The following is an 18,177-nucleotide window of genomic DNA, read 5'->3' as shown; positions in this document are numbered from 1 at the left end:
AATGACTAACGGCCTAATGGACATTACAAAAAACATTCCACTTTTTTAAGCACTGAACCATGTGACTTGACTTGGTAAACTCGATAGAAATTCTTGCATGAAACCTCTAACTTCATTTGTAATGCAATACTTGTGAGGCATTATCCAAATTTTACTCCAATCAAACCGTAAAATGTCATTTATGCCACTGAATGCTGTTAAACTCAATAGGTTTGTTGAGACATGGTGATAATTTTCATGACTTTCAGAAAAAAAGACAAATCTTCTCTGATGCGCAGTATGTTTAACCACCGTGTTAGTGGATAGATTTATCTAATGGGAGTGAAAAATGTGTTTAAAGTGCTTTTTTTTTTTCTAAAAGTGCCCATACAGTAATTGAAGAAGCATTCTTGTAGTGGTTGGTTTATACATTTGTTTATTTGAGTTACTCTCAGGTTAGACTGTTTTTGTTTGCATTTGTGTAACAGAAACTGAGCTTCTCCTATATCCTGTGATCACAGTGGTCTAACACTCTGTTCCTTGCATCTTTTTTACCACCTCGAGTTCATTTTCACCACTCACCAGCCCTGTGCCCAGACATCTGAAATGTGATTGGTTGGATGAGGTCACATGCTCAATGATATCCTCCATTCTTCATTCTGATTGGCTGCTTTAGGTGACAGGTTGAGTCTTGGCCTGTTTAAAGCATGGATTGATAGTGGAAAGGCTAATATTTGTCTGTTTGTCAGAGGATTATGACTTTGAGAGGTTGTTTAGATGGACCAGTTATGACCTCATGGCCATGTGCACGTTAATTTCCAACCTCAAGTCACCAGATGTAGAGGATTTCCTGTATGTGTGTGTGTGTGTGTGTGTGTGTGTTTTTGTGAGAGGTTGGGTATTTACTCTAATGTGTATCAGTACACAGGCCCTGTCCTGGCAGACCGCGAGTCTCCGATGACGCGGAGCGAGACGTCCCCCAGCCGTGCCCAGCATCCCTCCCCTACACAGAAACCCAACACCTGCTGCTTCTGCTGGTGCTGCTGCTGTAGCTGCTCATGGTACGACCCACTCACCTGTCTCTGTCTCCACATGGTACATTCCACTCATCACCACTGCCAGTGTTGCATTCCACATCCATTCCTTCACCAAGATTATATTCACCTCCATAGAGTGCAGCAGTGATGATCTACTTTGTAGGCCAACCAGAGTTAACATCACTTCAGTTCTCTCTACAAAAATTTTTGGTTGGCTTCTGGATTATTGGCTTTTGGATTAATGATAAAATGTATGATTCTACAGGTTTTGTTCATCATGATAATCTTCCTGAATGAACAAAACTTTTATGAATTTTGAAGCTTAAATACAATCATCAGAAGTAAAAAGCTAAATGTAGGCTATAAACACACTACACCATGGTCGTGTGACTTCAACATCACCATTACTAAGCTTATGTCAACTCTTCTGTTTATATTTAAAAAGCATTTTCGCTGAAATTTAGAGTTAGAATAGTTTGAAAGAGTGTAATTGTTAACGAAATAAGGCTGTAAAAGTGTAAAAAGTGAGTGGTGAGCAGATCTCTTCTTTATCTCTTCTCCTGGTGACATTTAAATTAGTTCACTTACAGAATAAAAAAAAAAAATCCATGATAATTTATTCACCCCTGTGTCATCCAAGATGTTCATATATTTCTCTCTTCAGTCAAAAAAAAAAAAAAAAAAAGGTTTTTGTCTTATCTAGTGAAATTTCTAAAAAAAAAAGAAAAATTACGACTTTTTAACCACAAATGCTTGTCTTGCACTAGCTTGACCTCACGCATTACGTAGTCACGTTGGAAATGTCACATGCATTTTTTTGAAAATGTCCGATCTTTATTCATCGGTTGGAATCATGTAGAGCCCTTTGAAGCTGCATTAATAAAACTGCAAATTGGATCTTCAGCCCGTTGGCTCCCATTGAGGTCCACTATATGGAGAAAAATCCTAGAATGATTCTCACGAACCTTAATTTCTTTCTGACTGAAGAAAGAAAGACATGAACAGCTTGGATGAAATGGGGGTGAGTAAATTATCAGGAATTTTTTATTCTGGAAATGAAATAATCCTTTAATGTCCCTGACAACCTCTGTTGTCCCATTTTAGCCACTTGTTAGCAATCACCTTTTTTTAAGACTGAAATCTACAAAAATCAAAACCTAACAAGATATTTACCTTAAAACATATTTTTATGCAACCAGAAGTGCTAAAACTCATTTCTGGGGTTTGGCCTACAAAAATGTCATCCTTGCAGCCTTGTTTTGGTAAGTTATATAGATAGTCTCAGGGTCGCCATGATTTTGCCAAGTAAGACATGATTCTGAATCAACATTATTGTCCAAAAATACAGACTTAACCCAATCCCTACCCCTAAACCTAACCTTACCCATAATTTATTCCTAAATTCAGTGGGAAATGACAGCTGATTAACAAGGGTGTAGAAGCACCTAACCCTGACTGTAAGCCTAAAACAGATATTTCTTAAAAAGTTATATCTCAATTCTGATTGGTTGACTGGAAGGATGTTGATCCAGGAACATGTTGTACTTGGTGAAATCACGCTCACCATGGTCTCAGTCCCACCCCTCAGCCCCTCAGCACTGGATCATTCCAGCTTCATCACCATTTTATTGATTCGTAAATGATTATTTATTTATTTAATGAAGGGTAATGTAATGATGAATTAAATGTACATTTCACATGCAAAGCAATTAAAATAGAAGTCTTAAAGGCACAAAAACCAATAAACAGTATGCTCATTTTTAAAGAAAGTGGTAAAGAAACATTAATATTTTATCAATGAAACAGCATTAACTAAAAAACACCGTTTACTTTTTTTTATACATGTTCCTGGTTTTATTGCACATAATTTGTCATTCCACGTTATCCTATAGAATTAAAATGTTTGTTTTCATAATTTTTCATAAAACTGTAATATCTTTTCTTTACTGCTGGTTTGGGGAAAATAACATTAACCTATAATATCATAGCCTAGTTTTTATGATACAATCAAATCCCTGTGGATAAAATCAATCCTGTGTTATTTCTGGCTGAATATTCGGTTTCACTCGGAAATACTGTATTCCACATTAAGCTGAATGTGTTATGAAGCTCTCCCTCCTACTGTCATATCAAGATCCCTCAACACAACACTCAGTTATTTTTATATGTGTGTGTGTGAATGAGATGTGACATGTTTTTCAGTGTGATATATGATATGTGTTTGTGAGTACAGGTGAATACATGCTTCTGTGAATGTACACACACGTTAATTGCTGTGTGAGTGTGTGTGCACTTCTCTGAGTGAAATTGAAGTGTACTGTCAGGAGAGTAAATGTGGTTAAGATTGCTCTCATTTCACCAGAAGCCCCGGAGGAAATGGGAGCCATGTTCACACCCACACATCTTTCACACACTTATCCACTCACACTCATTCTTAACCTGCTGCACATAGCTATTTACACTGACCATTGAGGTCCAAACTCTGATGACCTCTTAATGTTTCATTAATGTAGCTCATTCTGTAGATATTTCAGAAATCAATTATTTTTAGTGATTCAAAGCCTTTGAATCAGTGTGATCCAACTGATTCCCGAATTAATGACTTAACCCAGTTCTTTTTTTTAGTGATTCGATAGAATACAGTGTGTATAGTGTATTCCTACAGATTCCTGAATGAATGACTCTTATGAATCACTTATTTGTAGTCCAACTGATTACCAAATGAAGGACTCATATGAACAGGATCTTCTTTGTGATTCAAAGCCATGCAACATGACCAGTGTAGTCCAAACAGTTGATGAACAAATGAGTCTTATAAACAGGTTCTATTTAGTGATTCAAAGCTATACAGTTTGACCAGTGTATTTCAGCTGAATGACTCTTATGATTCAGTTGTTCTTAATGATTCAAAACCATATGTGGTCCAACAGATTCATGAACAAATGACTCTTATGAATTTTTAGTGACTTAGAGTGATCTAGTGCATCCAAATAATTATCAAAGGAATGACTTTTATGAATTGTTTGTTTATATCTAGTGAATAATTTAAAAATAAATAAATAAATAAATAAATAAATAAAAACATACAGCATGACCAGCATTGTCTAACTGACTCCCAAATGATTGACTCTCATGAACCAGTTGCTTTTAGTGATTCAAAGCCATACACAGTGCGACCATTATTGTCCAACCAATTCCTGAATGAATGGGACTTAAGAACCAGTCCTGTTCAGTCATTTAAAGCCATACAGTGCAATTTGTGTAGCCCACCAGATTGCCAAACTGAATTATTTTTGTTAGTGTAGTACATCCATGTCCCAAACAAATAACTCTCATGAACAAGTTCTTTTTAGTGATTCAGACCATTTATTATTTACTTGTGTAGTCCAACAAATTCACAAAAAAAGGACTTTTATGAACTCGTGCAAAGCCATATGGTGTGACTAGAGAAACATATGAGTTCATAATTAAATTAGAAACTCAGTTAAATTAATACTCAAGAATTCACCTGAACATGAAGTTGAAAGGCCTTGCGTGTTGAATGTGAGTGTGTTGCGTGCGACTAGATTTTGTTGTTTTGTTCAGGCACTGCTGTTATTTCTCAATGCCGTTTTACCACCTTCTAGTCTCACTGTTAGGAGTGAAGATGACAAGCGTGGGCGGAGGAAAGCCCAGGAGACAAAGCTGGAGCCCTTTCCATGTGAACCTTGGTGAGAACACACATGCAAACTCACATATAATCCCAGATACTGTTTTCATCATGAGGATTGAGCTGTTTCTCTCAACCACGTCATCATAGATTATTATGTTTGTTAGGGATGTGAATGTGCCTAATGTCTCTCTCTATCTCTCTCTCTCTCTCAGCCCCAAACCGACGATAGAGGAGATTAAACAGTGGGCGCAGTCTTTCGATAAGCTGATGAAGAACCCAGCGGGGCGAAACAAGTTCCGTGAGTTCCTGCGGACGGAGTACAGCGAGGAGAACATGCTCTTCTGGCTGGCCTGCGAGGACCTGAAGAAGGAGATCAACAAGAGTGCCATCGAGGAGAAGACGCGTTTGATCTACGAAGACTACATCTCCATCCTCTCGCCCAAAGAGGTACAAACATAAACACACAACCTAATCAACACACTCATAATGACTGTGTAAAGAAGCACAACGGTTCATATAAAACATACTGTACACACATCTGTGAGAGTGTGTCATTTGAAATTGTTGTGCTCTGTTAAGCCTCTTGTTTATGTACTTTTGATAAAAAAAATAAAAAAAAATAATAATAATAAAATAAAAAAACAGAAAAAAATTAAAAAAATTAATTCACATACAATCTGATTTAATGACAAAATTTTCATTTTCGTTCCAAACCCATAAAAGCTTTGTTCATCTTCGGAACACAATTTAAGATATTTTGGATATTTAAGATATTTAATGACAAAATTTTCATTTTGGGACGGAGTATCCCTTTAAAGTGACAATTACCCCTAAAATTAATTTTTAGGGGCAGATAAGCTACAAAGATGTCCCTTTAATGGTACTGCCCTAGTATTTCTAGCTCTTCAGGCACAGTATTTACACTTTTTTTTGTTATGAACTAAGTATCTGTATTCTATCCCTGCTGGAACCCAAGAGGTAGCCATTTCATTTGCAGCCATTGTAGCTTTCAATGATAAAGTAATTTAAAAGACATATTTTCATGCATGTCTGTATGTAAATCTATTCTAAGAAAGGCACTGAATATAATAGCCATAAAAAGTCCAGTTGTAACTGCAGTGGAAAGATTGGTAGCTGTTCTTTATCACCTCTGTCTTGTTTCTCCTTTGTGGAATGCAGATTTCAGGCTATGTGCAGGTCTGTGATTGGCTGAATTCTGTCCAATGAGAAGCGACTGTGGCCTTATCTAAAAACAAAACTTATTTGGATGCTTGGCTTGAACTTCACACCACTAAATGTTGAGAGAGTAAATGTTTAAGAGTTTGTGTGTGACAAAGATGTTTTATTGAAGCTTAATGTTTTATAAGGCTCATTTCCTGAGATACAGGCATCTAGCACCATATGTGGCGGTTGATTCTGCTTTCTGTTATGATCTGTTTATGTTTTGTCTCCTTTCGATGTGAGGCAGCAGGGTGTGCATGTATTGTACACACTATTATTGCATTCTCGGTGTGCATGTGTGCTGCTGGTATGCGGTTTAATTCATTGTGTTGACATGTTGAATATGCCTCTTGGCTTTTTCATCACCAGAGCCAGAACTCACACCTTCAAACTCCACCACTTTCTAGAAGCAGCTGAGGAAAACATACTTTCTAGAAGTAAATTAAGGAGCAAAGGTTGAGCAAAGGAAGCTATAAATTAATGCCTGCTGGACTCGCTACTGTAAAGTGGTTATACAAATAGGCCGTAGATTGAGAGTGGGTGTCATTGAGTTCAGATGCAAGAACTTTGTGTTGACCTGAGCTCTTACACTCTTGAGTGTAGTTTGAGAATTAAAGGAATCCTTATATAGAGTCATTAACGAAAGAAAATTAGAAGTCAGTGTAGTAATAGTCTCGGCCCATGGTGCACAGGTTTCATAAAGTTTTAGAAGTTCATGGGATTGAAATTTCAAAACACATCCAAGACTTTTTGAGGCACTCAAAATTTGATTTGGGATTGGAAAGAATTTATATTTATTTGTTTATTTATTTATTTTTAAAGAGATTATACTTTAATGCTCACCAAGACTGAATTTATTTGCTCAAAAATACGTGAAAAACAGTAATATTGTGAAATATTATTACAATTTCAAATAACTTAATTCTATTTTAATATATTTTAAAGTATAATTTATTCCTGTCATGCAAAGCTGAATATTTAGCATAATTACTCATCTTCAGTGTCACATGGTCCTTCAGAAATCATTCTAATGTACTGATTTGCTGCTCAAGAAACAGCAGCCAATAAGCTCGCTGCTCAACATTCAAATCTTCGGCTAGTGCTTGCTGTAGCAGTTACACCACGCTTCAGAAACCCTCCACCTTCCCCAGCTCCACCTGTATGGATCTGTAATGGGGTGATTTTGTGTATGTTATATATGGGGGTAATTTCATATATGTTATATGTGCAGCAGCAGTATTTCTTACCTGCTCACAATAGCATGTCTGTGGATGTATTGGCAGTAGCAAGTCTCAGTATTTGCTCTGCCGTGGCAGCAGCATAGCAGATCTATACTGCCAAGAACAAACACATTAACATTGTCATGTACATTACAATGCTAAACTCTCTGAGAGTTGTCATTACAGAACAACATTTGGTTAAATATCATGAATGATCTTGAATGACAGGAGAAGTCATTGAAATTCGTCGGTTAAAAAAAAGTGATAGAAGCATTTTATGTCACGGTTCAAACTTTTTAAATGTTTTCCTGAGCTGAGGAAACTAAACAGCTTGTAATTGTTTCTGCAACTGTACAAAGTGCATTAATATTTAATGAGGCAAGCATGGTTTCTAGCATCTGGAATTCGAAGCAGACCTTCATAACTCAGGGTTAAAAGCCCATTTCAAAAGTCTGTTTAACCCAGGTTTTAAAAAGACAACCTAAAATTTGACCTTCCTAACCTTGAGTATTATAAAATGACTATAAAACTATCCTTTATAAGCATTTTATTTTAATAGTATCCTAACCATGGTGCTCGGTATTCACAATGCTCTCTTTCTGTCTTGAAGGTGAGTCTGGACTCTCGGGTGAGGGAAGTGATCAACAGGAGGTTGCAGGATCCCACCCCTCACATATTTGAGGATGCACAGCTGCAGATCTACACCCTCATGCACAGAGACTCCTACCCACGATTCCTCAACTCCTCTGTCTACAGATCACTGGTGCAAGGGGGCTCACGTTCCTCGTCTGAGTCATAGATCCTCCTCTTTCTTTCTCTCACTCTCGCCACCAAATTTCTCCCCATTTCCCTGCATCTCTCTCCATTGCACAACCACTCAAGGAGAAAGAACTCCTTTTTTGTGTTGTCACAGTTGGATTACCTTTTTTTTTTTTTTTTGGCTTAATCCATTTTCCTCTGTCATTTTTGAGGGAATCTCCTGAACCTGCACAGACTGAAACTGGAAGACACAGGGTTGAAAATGCAGTTTTCATTTTTCGAAACCTCTTTTTTTCCCTCACCATCATTCCAAGCGTATGTGGCAGCAGCAGTATCAACTACTGATTTTCACAGCCATCTTTTACATTTTTTTTTCACACAAACATGCTTTGCTACTTTTATCTCCCGATGTCTCCAGCTGAAAAGAGCTGAGAGGGCCTCTGCAATAACATACACTGGAGTGGCCTGACCAAACTGCTCCTCTCTCCTGACCTTTAACCTGTCCACTGTCTCTGTTCTCTGATTGGCTCTTCGAGGCGAGGGGTCGAGAGCTGATTGGCTGCATCATAAAGAGAGGAATGGCACTTCTTCAAGGTGCTAAAAAAATATTTACACACTATTTCAAATATAAATCAATTTCCAGGCCCAGACAGATTTTTCCAGATTTTCTGCACTGATTTTGAGGGAAAATCTGCGGAATGGATTTAAATATGGTAACATGAGAGTACTAAACTCATACTGGTAGCTGAAAGCATTATCAACTTAGCCAAAATATTTACTAAACATAAAGGCAGGGGACATAGGAAATTATGTAAAGGAGGGCATAACTGTTTTGTTTGAGATTTCTGTGTGTACAGATTTCGTGTGGCCCTGTTGATTTCAAGCTACGGTTATAAGTGAAAGAAGAAAAAAAAAAGAGGAGGACCGCCAATTTTAGAGATATTAAACAAAACAGACATACATGATATGTGAGAATGCTATGGTCTTAATTAGACTGGTCACTCAAATTTTAAAATGAGTATTTTTAATGTTATTTCTTTTTTATTTTTTTGTTAAACTGTGACTTGATTTGTTTTTCTTGTACAAATATTAAAGAAAATCTGGAACATATGAGACATACCGAGCAAGCTGTTAGTCCTGAGTGCTTAATTGCGCTGTATCTCTCTCTGGCCTCACTGTGTGTGTGTGTGTGTGTGTGTGTGTGTGTGTGTGTGTGTGTGTGTGTGTGTGTGTGTGTGTGTGTGTGTTAATGTGGTTGTATGGTGTGAAAATCACAAGTCTCTCTGGCGCCTCAGGTACTGCAGTTTTGCAAGCTATATCTCAGTGTTCCTGCCTTTTATTTAGGCAAAAGCAGATGATTTTTAGTCATCATGAAATCAAAATTAACTTTATCGGTCAGTGCACGTTATTCCACAGAAAATATTTTGTCATTGTAAATGTAAAAACTTGCTCTGCCTCTAAAAATAATCATGGCAAAATTGCAGTAATTTAATCCCGTTTTATGTTGTTGTAATAAATGTTACAGCAATAATAGCAGAAAACGATACATTTGAATTTAAATCTAACGGTGTTTTTTTTTTTTTTTCACACAATATACATGTTTTATAGAAAATATCTTGGCATTAACAAATAAGAAAAGAATTGCACAGGTTTTAAAGTATTGCAGAGAAAACTTAAAAAAAAAAAGAAAAAAAAGAAGCCATGAGCTGCTGTACAGGCATACTCACTGGTCCAGTACACTTCATTTATTTATGTTTAATTCTTAGTGTAACGCCTGCACTTGTGCTAAAACTCATTTTCTTTACATATGCCTTCAACAGACTGTGAACCTGATCAATATTTAAAACACAATAGGAATATTGGAGAACCGGTTGGACTGACGTTAACACTGTGAGCTGCGCTACCGATCAAATATTTTATACATTCATAATGTGAATCTGAAACCAACCAGTACTGTGTGAGTGGGTCCACAATAATAGAGTAATTCTGTTATGGAGCTAGTCTTTTAATATCAAGACTGATCTGAAAAAACTGCTGTTCATACTTTCCCTAAACGTTCTCCTTCCTTAAGCAGTTCATTAATTTGAGCAAAGAAACCTTAATTTCAGATCTCTCATTTCACATTGAAATGAGGTAAATCCTCCACATCCGCTGGGTACTTCCAGGTACTTCTTTGTAAATATATATATATATACGTACAGAAAATAAATGTATAATGAATTAAGGACTCTAAAAGTGAGATTTTCAGAGTCACATGCCAATTTAGAGGAACTTCATGTACTGTAGTACTAAAAAAGAAAAAAACAACAACTGAGGCCTTTATTTTGTTTTTTCCATCAGTTGTGCATGAAGATGTACATTTTGGAATATGTGTGTAAAATAGTTGTGTATATGGTTATATATGTACATGAACATACAAACATAAACCATATTATTGTCCGACATTATGTGAACAGTATAAATAAATATATACACGCACATAAAGTGCATATAAAAGTTAAGTGAACTTTCTTAAGACAATGGGAGAGAGATGTCAATGTCAGTGTCATTGCGGCCTTTGACAGTGAATACTCGATTACACAGGGATACGCACAGTTACACACCATCCCGCTCTTTATAGACACACTTAAAGAGGGAAGCTTGCTGGTGGACCTCTCACCGCTTCACGTGCGCTTTGTGTTCACACTGAAAGCGATTAAGAGGACACTGTACTGTACTGTATCAGCATAACACAAGATCCCCTCTCTCCACACCCAAAATTATACTCACAGTTTTTATGTTTAATATACTCAGCTGTCACTCACGTTGCCTCAGATTGTCAACTCACATTGAAAGTAACTTCAGTTTGCTTTGAAAATCACTGTCAGTGTGAACACTTTGCAATCAAAGCAATGCCACAGATTTAAACGTTCCTATTATAATCAATGTCACTGCTGCAAAATGAAAATTTGAATTTAATAATGTAACCTGGGTTTGCCATTTATTAAATATTAACATTTAATTTAAAATTTAACTTGTTATAATTTTCTGGTTTTAAAAAGGATATATATATATATATATATATAATATATATATATATATATATATATATATATATATATATATATACACATATGTGCTTCCAGTTTGGGATGCACTGGTATTAAAATTCGGGACCCAAAACTGATAAGCTGATAAATGTTATTTGACCAATATTAAAATTCTACACTATTTTGTACAAATATATTTAATTTTAAATTAAAACACTAAACACTAAATTCAGTCCTTTTAAATGCTACAAGTGAATTTAGGCATTATACTTTACAGTTTCAAAATGGATATTAATAAATTTTGTGCTAAAGATTACATTGTATTATTTATTTATAAATTATTACAGATTATTGGTATTTTTAAAGAATCGATTTAAGTGAATGTTAAATAATTGTAAAGGTATTCTACACAAAAATATTTAGGCTTAAATGTAAGATTTATGTTAACTGAATATTCACCAACTATACATTTTACACAGTTAAAACATACGCTACTATTAATCTTAATGTGATGAATATTTGTCAGTCATAGATAAACAAAACGATTTCTGCACTCACTCACTCACACTAATAAAAAAAAAAAAACACACAAATTTTTATTATTAACTATTTGTTTATTTTTATTTTTTTACTGTTTTTAAATTAATTCTGTTTAATTTGTTCATTGTTTTTTTTTTTAATAATCTATTTTCTTTCAGTTAAAAGGTAGGAACATGGTTAAAATATGGCTAGTTGTGGAACAATTCAGTTAAAAGGTAGGAACATGGTTAAAATATGGCTAGTTGTGGAACAAGCAATATTCAGTTATTTAAAATGTTGAAATAAATTGGATTTACTGATGATAAATATATAAACCTTTCACATAAATATTTAATTAATTTTAATATTATTTATATTTTTGACCGTTTCATTTATGTGTCATTGACAAATATGCATCACATTACGTTTGTTAATGTTACAGCTGTGTAATCTAAATGGCTGAAATATATATATATATATATATATATATATATATATATATATATATATATATATATATATATATATATATATATATATATATATATTCAAATACATAAATATTAAATTAAGGCCTTGTATTTTTTGAGTGTATCTTTAAAAATAAGCAAAATAAGCAGCACGATTAAAATAGAAATTCTCTTAATATTGACTGATAACCAATATGGAACTGATACATCATGCATCTCAACACACGCCTGCAGTGCATCCAGCTTTGTTAATAAAAGGAGTGTTTGACTTCTTGTATCGCTCACCAACAATTGTCCTCATCCTCTTTCAACAGCCGCACAGAACAGACAGACTTTCACAAACTTGTGTTTGATTCGAGACGGGGACTGTGACCCAGAGCTGCTTATGTTTACATAGATTTCTTTAAGGTGCCAAAATGAATCTAGCCTTCTAACAGTCTCAAACTAAGGAGCTTTGCGAGTCTGTCAATGCCTGATGTGTTTCCATTATCCCCAGATGCTCACACTGCTCTTTGTTACAATATGTTTTGTCTTCAGTGTGTCAAGCGCTCACTTCACATGCTGCATCATCAATGTTTTGCCATCTCATCCGCCTTCCCTCACTCTTTCTTGTGTTCTCACCGGTCGCTCTGTGAGATTTTCTCACGAGATTTGCAGTGCCATGACATACAGCAGTGAGATCGGTCCCTGACTCATGGACTTCTATGGACACTTATTTATTGACATTAGCATTATATTTTGTATTAAAATAAATCAAGTTATGTTTTAAAGAGTATGTTTATGGATTTCTGGACCAATTTTTTCTTTGTTTCCCAAAGTCTGTGACCATTACTGTGTAACCTCCCCTCACCATCGGGTGCCATAGCAGGACGCCCTCTTCAGGTTGTGGTTGGGACTTGAGGTCCCTTTTAACCCCAGGCCAGCTCATTCCCGGAGATGATTTCATCAAGAACTCGTCTGTAATATTCCATAACCTCTGACTTGTTTTTTAAAGAGAAGATATGACTATAATGATAATAATAAAGATGTTTGTGTTATTATTCATTTACAGCTTGCTAAGAAATTTACTGTGCCTCCAAAAGTGCTTTTTAACACTTTACTCAATGGTTTTGATGCAAATACTTACACTACGTCCGAAATCACATACTGTTTAGTACTGGTTTGAAATTTTGAAATGTTTTATATAGTATGAATGAGTCTGACTCTGAAATTTGAATATGAGTCTGACATTTTTTTTTTCGTCATCCTTTCCTATCAAAATGCTTGCTATGGATGCAAAAATGCAGAAAATCGAACCTGATCCAATTGTTTTATGACGGACGAAAGTTTCGGAGGCAGTGTATAAACGTGATTGACACAACGTATTTATTACGTATTTATTTTTTAACGTGCAAAAATCTCGGACTCAGTATATATATAAATTATTTTATTTATCATAATAAACATAACATATAGTACAAACGAACTGATTGTTTTTAACAAGTATCCAAAACATTATTTATGGGTGCTGGGTCCCTTTACCCTAAGCATGTGGTAGAAAGCCCTTCTTGCCATCTAATACATTTATAAAATTTCTTAAACATAACAAAATGTGTTACTCCATTTGTGTTAATTTTTTTTCTGCAATCATACACTATGGATTCAGTGAAACGCACATTTTCCTTATGGTCCTGTTGTATGTTAATATATAATCACTAACCCAGATTGAAGCATTGTGTAATATATAACTTAAAATAACAAGGTGCACAATCACACAGGCTTCATTTCAAATGTGAAAAGCCCATAGGATGGTAATATGATATATTGTGCCCCTCTAAATAGCATTTACACTTAACTTGACCCCCCTCTGCACATCTGGTTTTACTTTAAGGGTGTTGACTGGGATGCAAGCAGCATTTAAGGACTTTTGTTCAGTATTAAGAGCCCTAGATGATAGAAATATGAATTATCTTTCCTCACATTGGCTTCTTAATATCAGTTGTTATAATTTTCACATAGGAAAAGTCCTTTTCCTTTTCAGTTTCCTGTGATAATTCTCATTATTATTGTGTTGACGCTATCCTTTCAACAACAGGACTAACTGTAACCACATTACACCATGTGAGAATCCTAAAATGCTCAGGGATTTTCCCTGGCTTTATCGTTCTTGTTGCCGTTGAACATGTATGGAAATATTGTCATATTGCCAAAACAAACACAGGAAGCAGTCAGGCGGTTCTCTGTTTCTGCCGTGTAGGTGACCGCTGACTCAAACAACCAACAGTGTACAGTACAAAAGCTTCACGCACATATCAGCACTGTTCAGACATCTGTGTTGCATAAAGTTTAGATGTATGAAGGAAAAAACAAATGGCTAAAAATGCGAGACGGAAATACCAATACAGAGAGACATTTTCCCTCCCCCTTCAAGTTCCACAAACATTCCTGGAGTCAAACATGAGGATCAGTTCATGCTGCCATTACAAGAAGAATCTGGCGGGAGATTAAGAGCTGAGAGTGACTCGTCATCTGGACAGAGATGATTAGCTCTTCTCAATAAAACAAAGACCTTTAATAACCAATACATGAGAAACTTTCTCTCAACTGCAACTGCATAACAATCTGCGTACTTATATTCGCCATTTTTGTACTTTGTACAAATGTAGGCTACTTCTCTAATCATTTAGTCCACTTAACCTTCTGTGTGCTTCTTGTATGGCGGCCTTTTTTTATATACTTTAATTAAATTAATGTACTGTATTTTAGTTTGATAATGTTTTTATTAATTTTATTATATTTAGGGGATTATTATGCAGTAGTTATAGTCCATTTATTACTTGTTAACCACTCTTTTTGAGGACCTGAAAATGTTATTTTCAACTTAAACTGTCATAAATCTAAAATCTTTTTTTTTTCTTTCTTAAATCTCTTTCAGGATTCTTAAACCTTTTCCAAATTCAAATTCAAGCACTTTTACGGTGCATTTTCAAGATTTTCCAGCACTTTACAACTGTGGTAAAATACATGTTTACATACATGAGTTCTTGACTTTAAATCAGATTTTATTGTGCTATTAAAAAACCACCTGGATTGCATATATCATTGCCTAATATAAAAAGCCAACATACAGTATATAAATTATACATTTTAAAAGTTAAAGAATTTACAGGGTACCCGCAGTATTTTTTCAAATAAAATTGAAGGCAGGGTAGGACATGTCTATGGTAACATACTGTATTAATGACTGGTACCATAAAATCACTGAAAAAAACATGATTTGCAGTTCAAAAACAGATTTTTCACAAATAAATAAAGTTTTATATAGTGATAAACCTCACAATTCAGCCTTTAAACTACTTTTAATAAAAGGGATTAGTCAAAAGTATCTATAAGTTATCATCTTAATTTAAAACACACCAACACATAAAAGTATTATTATCTTAATTTAAAACACACACACAAAATGCACAAAAATATTACTTTCACGTTTTATATGAAATTGTATAAATATACAAAAATGTTTTCCTCTAAAATGTGAGAAAATCAAAGCCATATAAAGAAGTTATGTTCCAAATTTAAGGTTGATACCTCAAAAAAAAAAGAAAAAAGAAAAAGAAAAAAAGCTTTCACTAAGATTTTGTTTGGATGCAGTACCAAACGTATCCACTAGATGAAATTTGTATTTCATTTACATTTTATTTATTTATTTATTTATTTATTTTCATTTTTGATCATCCATTACATTTGGATGTATGTCACAATACGGAAAAAAAAAAATGCTTTTTTGTCACTCCTATGCATATGCTGCATACCCCACAAAAAACAAAAAACAAAAAAGGCCCTACTCCTGCAGTTTGAAAGTGCACATTTTTGCTAAACACTTTAGGGAACAATTCTCACTATTACCTAGTTTCTTATTTCCTAGCATAGCGTTTGTTTATTAGTACTTATAAAGCACATGTTCTGCATGACCTTATTCTACATCCCTAATACCTAAATTTAACAACTACCTATTAATAAGCAGTAATTTGGTGTTTAGTAAGTCGTCGTTAGTAGTTAATTAATAGCAAGAACTGGACCTTAAAAGCCATTTTTGTACTTTGTACAAATGTAGGCTACTTCTCTAATCATTTAGTCCACTTAACCTTCTGTGTGCTTCTTGTATGGCGGCCTTTTTTTATATACTTTAATTAAATTAATGTACTGTATTTTAGTTTGATAATGTTTTTATTAATTTTATTATATTTAGGGGATTTTTATGCAGTAGTTATAGTCCATTTATTACTTGTTAACCACTTTTTGAGGACCTGAAAATGTTATTTTCAACTTAAACTGTCATAAATCTAAAATCTTTTTTTTTTCTTTCTTAAATCTCTTTCAGGATTCTTAAACCTTTTCCAAATTCAAATTCAAGCACTTTTACGGTGCATTTTCAAGATTTTCCAGCACTTTACAACTGTGGTAAAATACATGTTTACATACATGAGTTCTTGACTTTAAATCAGATTTTATTGTGCTATTAAAAAACCACCTGGATTGCATATATCATTGCCTAATATAAAAAGCCAACATACAGTATATAAATTATACATTTTAAAAGTTAAAGAATTTACAGGGTACCCGCAGTATTTTTTCAAATAAAATTGAAGGTAGGGTAGGACATGTCTATGGTAACATTAATGACTGGTACCATAAAATGACTGTAAAAAACAGGATTTGGAGTTCAAAAACAGGTTTTTCACAAATAAAGATTTATATAGTGATAAACCTCACATTTCAGCCTTCAAACTATTTTTAAATAAAGGGATTAGTCAAAAGTAGCCATAAGCTATCTTAATTTAAAACACACCAACACATAAAAGTATTATTATCTTAATTTAAAACACACACACAAAAATGCACAAAAAAAATATTACTTTCACTGTTTTCCTCCAAAAAAAAAAAAAATAAAAACAAGAAAAAAAGCTTTCACTAAGATTTTCAAAGCCATACATTTAAAGAAGTTATGTTCCAAATTTAAGGTTGATACCTCAAAAAAAAAAGAAAAAAGAAAAAGAAAAAAAGCTTTCACTAAGATTTTGTTTGGATGCAGTACCAAAACGTATCCACTAGATGAAATTTGTTTTCCATTAACATTTATTTATTTATTTATTTATTTATTTTCATTTTTGATCATCCGTTACATTTGGATGTATGTCACAATATGTATGTCACTCCTATGCATATGCTTCACCACAAAAACAAAAAACAAAAAAGGCCCTACTCCTGCAGTTTGAAAGTGCACATTTTTGCTAAACACTTTAGGGAACAATTCTCACTATTACCTAGTTTCTTATTCCTAGCATAGCGTTTGTTTATTAGTACTTATAAAGCACATGTTCTGCATGACCTTATTCTACATCCCTAATACCTAAAATTAACAACTACCTATTAATAAGCAGTAATTCTGTGTTTAATAAGTCGTCGTTAGTAGTTAATTAATAGCAAGAACTGGACCTTAAAATAAAGTGTGACAAGAATTTTTTATACTTAGTTCATGTTTACTAGTTAACTAATGTTAACAAATAGAGCATTGTAACATGTTACCAAGTTTTGTTTAATTCACTGAATTAATCAGTAGCTTCTTATAATTATTACTGTAACTATTTATTTAACTAATTATTTTTACATTTTTAGAAGACTAAGACCTCATTTTGAGAGACAGCAGATTTAGTTTTCACCACTTTAACTCAAATCCTTTACATTATTTGTCATCTGAATAGAAAACAACACAATTAACAATTGCTAATGTGTTTCATTGTGTCTATATTAAAACATTGCATGCTACTCGTTGTATGTCTTGAATGAATGTTTACATTTGGATATGGAGATTGAGAACGGTGATATCATTTGACCTGTGGCTCTTTTTCTGTGCTTTAGAACAACTAATTTCTCTGAAACTGAAAAAAAATAATAACTTAAATGGTATCTTTCTGTTGAATACGGTATAAATAGCTCTAATTGCATGTTATACTTTGTACAGTGTACATGTTACAATCCTCCTTTCCTTTCTCCTTCACCTGAAGTCTTTGAATTATGGTTTATTTCTTTGAAGGCCCTAGAAACCTCCTCCAAACACTGAGCATTTTCATTAACCCAACCATTCATTTGAAATCAGCAGATCAAAACACTCGTCTAGTGACCCTGTAATTCCGGGGACTGTTTAGCCTCTCTGGAGACTCAGTGGAGACAGTTGTTTGGGAGATTCCCACCACGTTCCCCCAGCTCTAACCCATCACAGGTTCAAAGTCCTCTGTTTTCTTAATGATCTGG

At 34.2% G+C, this 18,177-nt stretch overlaps 1 protein-coding gene across 5 annotated transcripts in view; it reads left to right on the top strand.

Moving 5' to 3' along the window:
* rgs19 (regulator of G protein signaling 19) overlaps positions 1-9,451 on the top strand; it is a 38,665-nt gene extending 29,214 nt beyond the window's left edge. For 4 of the 5 annotated variants that reach the window (XM_042750389.1, XM_042750391.1, XM_042750392.1 and 1 more), the window contains 4 exons: positions 901-1,040; positions 4,643-4,726; positions 4,881-5,115; positions 7,720-9,451. In XM_042750389.1, coding sequence (XP_042606323.1) covers positions 901-1,040; positions 4,643-4,726; positions 4,881-5,115; positions 7,720-7,908 — 648 coding nt within the window. In that variant the 3' untranslated portion in view covers positions 7,909-9,451. The remainder of the gene's footprint in view (positions 1-900; positions 1,041-4,642; positions 4,727-4,880; positions 5,116-7,719) is intronic. The other variant, XM_042750390.1, reaches the window with a different exon arrangement.
* The last annotated feature ends 8,726 nt before the right edge of the window (positions 9,452-18,177 follow it).

The sequence above is a fragment of the Cyprinus carpio genome, chromosome B23, assembly GCF_018340385.1.
Source record: "Cyprinus carpio isolate SPL01 chromosome B23, ASM1834038v1, whole genome shotgun sequence".
NCBI lineage: Eukaryota > Metazoa > Chordata > Actinopteri > Cypriniformes > Cyprinidae > Cyprinus > Cyprinus carpio.
Note: the sequence above shows the minus strand (reverse complement) of the source record. Positions and strands in the feature narration are given on the sequence as shown.